Source organism: Dichomitus squalens (assembly GCF_000275845.1).
Source record: "Dichomitus squalens LYAD-421 SS1 unplaced genomic scaffold DICSQscaffold_151, whole genome shotgun sequence".
NCBI lineage: Eukaryota > Fungi > Basidiomycota > Agaricomycetes > Polyporales > Polyporaceae > Dichomitus > Dichomitus squalens.
The window spans coordinates 1-5,509 of NW_006767033.1; the positions used below are offsets into that span (position 1 = coordinate 1).

The 5,509-nt window shown below is 51.0% G+C and overlaps 1 protein-coding gene across 1 annotated transcript; it reads left to right on the top strand.

Annotated features, from left to right (window-relative positions):
• Positions 1 to 706: 706 nt before the first annotated feature.
• Positions 707 to 5,319, top strand: DICSQDRAFT_130562 (uncharacterized protein; the record flags this gene model as incomplete). The annotated part of the gene is given in 21 exon segments (XM_007371640.1): positions 707 to 788; positions 856 to 1,035; positions 1,076 to 1,290; positions 1,362 to 1,729; positions 1,765 to 1,946; positions 2,001 to 2,161; positions 2,216 to 2,549; positions 2,615 to 2,696; positions 2,829 to 2,993; positions 3,031 to 3,321; positions 3,749 to 3,762; positions 3,823 to 3,986; positions 4,043 to 4,044; positions 4,101 to 4,162; positions 4,216 to 4,310; positions 4,369 to 4,461; positions 4,491 to 4,587; positions 4,607 to 4,711; positions 4,786 to 4,895; positions 4,963 to 5,009; positions 5,082 to 5,319. 21 exon segments carry the CDS (start codon positions 707 to 709, stop codon positions 5,317 to 5,319), a joined length of 3,087 nt encoding a protein of 1,028 aa, XP_007371702.1.
• Between the last annotated feature and the right edge of the window lie 190 nt (positions 5,320 to 5,509).

A 5,509-nucleotide genomic window follows, 5' to 3' on the forward strand; every position in this document is an offset into this window, starting at 1 on the left:
TTCCCCCTACTATGCTTCGTTACAGCTCTTGGGACCTCAGAGAAAATATATCCATTTCATCAACAAGACACACGGCGCACTTGATTCCCGGTCTTCGTGCCAGAGCCAGCAGAAGGTTGCCAAGTGAGACGGCCAGACTTTCTGAAAGTAGGGTTTTCGGTCTGATCGGACATTTCAAGGTGGAGGGAATCTGTAGACCGGCAATTCTGATAAAAGTAGAGAAGCGGCAAGCTTGCAGTAGGGCCATGGTCGCTCGTAAGACGTGCTAAGACAAACCCCAATAAAATTTGGACATATAACCTATTTTAAGAGGGCTTATCCGAGGTTGGGCTGAGGGAATCGAGTGCAGAGAATCGCGATTCGGGTGGGCGGTGCTCCTCCAGACTCGCACCGGCGATTCGACGCGATTCTGCCAGAATCGCGGATTCCCCCCTTCTCGAATCGTCTCCCGAATCGTTCCCTCGAATCGTCCACCGAACCGCCATCTTTGACTACCCCTAATATTGCGTCGCAAGTCGCGATGATTCTATCACGTGATATTGCCTAACTGGGCAGTGAGCCTGGTTGACAGGGAAGTCGCATTGAACAAAGCATCATCAAACAAACATCAGGCATCTAACCGGTGCAGCCACGTCTTTCGCGCGTCTCTCACTAGACTGACGACCACCACGTTCTAGCTTGTTTAACGCTGCGCTTGCCAACCACAATGCCGCGTTTGGCCCTTGACGAACCTGGAGCTGTCGCAAAAAGAGGAAAGCTTCCACAAGAAGCGAAGGATATCATGCATAGTAAGGGCTTTCGCATAGCCTCTTGTCTTCCTACTGTCGTTCTCAATATCACCGGCGGGTGCTCTAGGTTACTATCACCACGTCAGTCACTGGCCTGATGAAGCCACCCGGGTAGAACTCGCGGCAAATATTAGACTCGTCGGCGGACCCCGCTGTACGAATTACACCCAACATCACGTATACCAGTACTTTGCGAACCTCAGATTCAAGGCCAGGGCTGGAGTTCAACCCGACCTCCCAAGTGATGGTATGCCCATTTTTGAGTAGTGGCTGCTTGTTTACATCAGTGCATGATGATCATGGATGCCGGTATGCCGTCCCAGAAGCAGTCGTATACACCACTTCTCTCGACAAGCTTCTCCGCGACGAATCCGACCCATCACAAGAGATGGTAAGGATGTGGTTGAAAAGCCTTGACAACGGTATGACTAGCCAAGATGTCCTGGAGTATGCACTCTTCAGGAGAACTTGGCTGTCTCGCTTGGGTGACGGTGATGTTCACGTAAGTAATTTATGGGAAGTTCAATCTATGTATGCACTCATATCCTACCTCCGCATCCAACCGGACACCAGAATCTCGCATCGTATCATACAGCTGCTTTGAGTCTCTCAGATTGGAGAGCACTACGAAAGAGTCGCCGACAGACTTCAACCCTACCGTCGTCTTCCTCCTTAGCATACGAACGTGGAGAAACCTCCGAGTCAGAAACGGACAGGGAAATCCTGAGTTCCTGCAAGACTTCCTGCAAAGACGACCTGGTACCGCAGTCGCCATCTGGCACTTCATCCTCAGTAGATCCAACGTGCCTTGGCACAAGCACATCACGCGCACTCCCCGACCACGATGATGATCCTAATGCCAGGCGACGGCGACTTCCTCAGGAAGCGATTGACATCATGCATGGTTTGTCGTACTCCCACTCTGAGCCGAATTGTCTTGTGTGCGCTTTCTGACCATCCTTCCGCCAACCGAAAGATACTGGTACAGCGTCAGCCACTTCCCCGATGAAGCCGCACGGCAAGAACTTGCTGCCCAAATTCAGCTCGCCAGAGACCCCCGCTCCGCGCACTACACGCAGCGGCATGTCTACCAACACTTCGCAAACCTGAGGCACCGGCTGAAGACTGCTCGAGTACAGCCGAGCAGACCCCGTAATTGTATGCTTTTTACTAATCTGAGGCTGATTTTATGCTCACCGTGAACATACGAAGCCACCCGCGCCGTCCGAACCAGTGCTTTGTCAGACGCGCGGAGGAACGCGTCCTCTGAACCGTCTGCTGTGGGTCATAGTATACATCAGGAGGGTCTGGACCGCGAGGTATCTACTAAGTGTACATCGACTTCCGAAGCAAGCGATATCGACTGGCAAAACGTGAGTGGACTGTATTCGTGCGTCAATTCTCGCCTGTCTAAGCAACCCTCGCAGGTTGCGATCCCTCCAGCCCCTTCTCCAGACTTATCAGAAACTGGCTCAGAACTAAAAGGACGAGCAAACGGGGCTGAGAAACAGCCCTTGTCTCAATCTTACGCTCACTCAGCGGTCGAGGCTGGGCAGTGTCTGTCGACGTCGACCCCTTCTACCAACACTTCGTCTTCATCCCCACATACAGCTATTGTTCAAGACATTATCATGGGGCCGTATCCCCTCGCATCCCCTAGTGTAAACCCGACAGCCCTTGCTTCAAGGCTTCACGGCGCTCTGTTGGAAGCGACGACGGGGTGCCGGGGTCAAGATCCTCCGAAGTCCTTCTCTGAGTTCGGTGTGTGGCTTAGTTCACAGGCGTCGAATTGCACTGCTCTCTTAGAATGTGCCTAAGGTGTATAGGTCATGGCTACGGTCGTTCATGTCGAGGTCGGGCCTATTTCAATTATCGCATGCATGGAAACGTAATGATGGAGTGTCCTAGGTGTCGCGCCCAGAAGGTTGCGGCATCTATTCACTTCATCAGATGTGATTCGTTAGATACGAGGAGGTGCAACACGGAGCATGGAACATGAGTCAATTGAGCTCCCGAATCAATGCTGTGTGCCGGCCGTAGGATACCCCATGCTGGCCACTTCATAGGCCGCTCAGGGAAGGCCGCGTTGCGACAATCATCTGACACACGTTTGCCTCAGAAACCCGCTGTACGACCACGAAAAGGAGTAAAAGTGTTTGGAAGCCAGATACGGCATGCTCACCATCAGAACGAGGCCGTTCCGACGTTGATCCCAGTGATATTGATGAATCGCTCATTGCAGGGACTTGTCACTGAATGCATGGTATCGGGCTTGCCCTCCAGCGCTATCACTCGCATGCTTGGGTGCTGATTCTTTCAAGAAGTGGACGTGCCCGATGCCAGATCTGCCTGCAGAAAGATGCTGTTTCCTTCGAACTGAGTGCTCTGCAGCGGCCGGAAACTTCTTGGCAACAGACAACTGTTTGGTCGCAGGGTCAGACACTAATGGCGATGACTCCTGGACATCGTGGTCTGCCCGCAAGGCGTTACATGGCTGCCTGATGTTCTACAACATAGGCATCGGTGCAGTGTAGTCCGTGTGTCGCCACAGAAATGAGATACATGGAATCATTGTGCCGATCAAAGATGCAGGTCCGTTTATCGCATAGTACACACATCTCCACGTAACTCCTATGCTCGTGCATTCATAGTCCATGTTCCTGTCAATTCAGCATTGGGATATCGCCTTTGACCACGATGCATAGCTACTTGTAAACACCTGGGCCTTCAAATACTGGAGGGAGGTCGATCAAGGAGGTGCCATCCTTCAGCTGTGCTACTTTCACCATCATCCGAAACCCAAATGTCTTGGGCTCAATTACAAGCCGTGCTCGAGGAACTCAATTCCTATTACAACATCCAGTGAGCCTACATTCATTTAAGCCACGATTTATACAGCCGTTTCTGATATTAATGATGTCACATCTGTGCTTTATCAGGCTGGCGAACAATTACTGCAGCGTCTCCATCGCAGGTACTCCACGACCGACATTCGTGATCTCGTGAGATGTTTCACCGACCTTGTTTCACTTAGTATTCGTTATATATGACTGGGTAACAACTTTTTCGCAAGAAGCCAAGCTATATTGGACAGGGCACACCAAAGCTTTGTCTACCGCCTTGTACTTCGCAAACCGGTATATCATGTTAATTGTGCAAATCTGCACAATGTACAGCTTTGCTCCCTTATCAGACAAAGTGTGTATTCTCCACGCTTCTGTACCATCCTGACGCGTCGGATTAATCACCATCAGGGGTATGTTGTTGAACAATTGAGGGATTGTTCCGGCTGGACTAAATTGGAGTCCCTAGCTGCACTGGTCTCACGTTAGTGGCGGCTGTAGTCAATATTGTTGCGTTGGTTCCCCCGATACGTGAGTGAAAGTGTGGATTTCACTTGCGTCCCGTCGTCACACCAGGTATTTAGTATTCTCAGGGCTGCGTGCATATGCGCTCAGTGATAACTCGAGGTTATCCGCATCTATTTCGCTGCTATTGGCCGTTCAATGCGTGACCAGCCTGGTTCGTGCTCCATCGCCCTGATTACCACCCTGACAGCATACATGTTTACTGTGACCAGGTGCAATTCAAATACCACATCTTCGGCATTGAAGACCCCATCTTGGGCTGCCTGCCTTTAGAAGAAGCACCAAACACTCTGGGCAACATGTATGTATTGAGATCCTGTCTACTTCCTCGTAGGCTAATCCAACGAACGCACTGGAAGACGTACTTGCTTTCCTTCAATCTCCGGAATCGGTTTTGACACCTGGTTTACCCAGTCGTGATTACAAGCCGTGTGTGTACAGTCGTTGCAGACTGCGCACTAGTCATCATCACCTGTCGTTCGAGGCTTGTGCGGCGCACGCTAGGAAGCACGGATGTACCTCGCACAGGTCTTCCTCAGGTTATGTTGCGGGATGGTGCGCTCTCAAGTTTGATGCTTCCCAGTCTCCATCCTCATTATCTACACATAGGCTTGCTCTACTTCGTGTAGGTTCTTCTAAACTTATCAGGCCCACGGAGTCCATGATCATGACGTATGCGGTGGAAAGTGTACTCCTCGTACTGAATGTGGTGCAATTGGTGCTAGCGGTACAGTCTTCCGTAAGTCTAAATGCCGCCCTCTTTGGCAGGTGATGTCCAATTCTCATAAACTATCGAACCCATATAGATGCTTCTCAGCAGCGCAAATTCCCTCGTGTCGACATTCATAACGCCGTAAGTCCTAGTAACACCTTGGGTTCCCATCGACCGTTACAAGTCGTACTAATACATCTCTCTGATTGGTAGGCTTTCCTCAATACTAGTGTCTCATTTCCTTCTCGACCTACAAGCTGCTTATCAGAGGACGCTTGGCATGAGACCCGAAGACCTACCAGGGTCTTTAGGGAGCGTAGGCTCCGAAGCGCTCGACCTCAGAGTTCCTTCCGCTCTTGGTTCGCTGGCCGCCAACATCGACGTGCCTGGTCTAGACATCTCTGACAACTCTGGAGAGGAAGGAGCTATGGGCGGTGGCCAGGCGGTGTGAATCTCGCAGGATAACGAGGCCTCTCCCCATTTCATGTGTTCTGGTCACCACTGAATCATCGACACTAGCCAATCTTGATCCTTCGAATATTGGTACTAGTACATTCGGGCTTCACTCGCACCAAGGTCACATGTTGCTCATCCACTGCGTCTGATTTCCTATGTATTACAAGAATATCGCTCCATCTGTT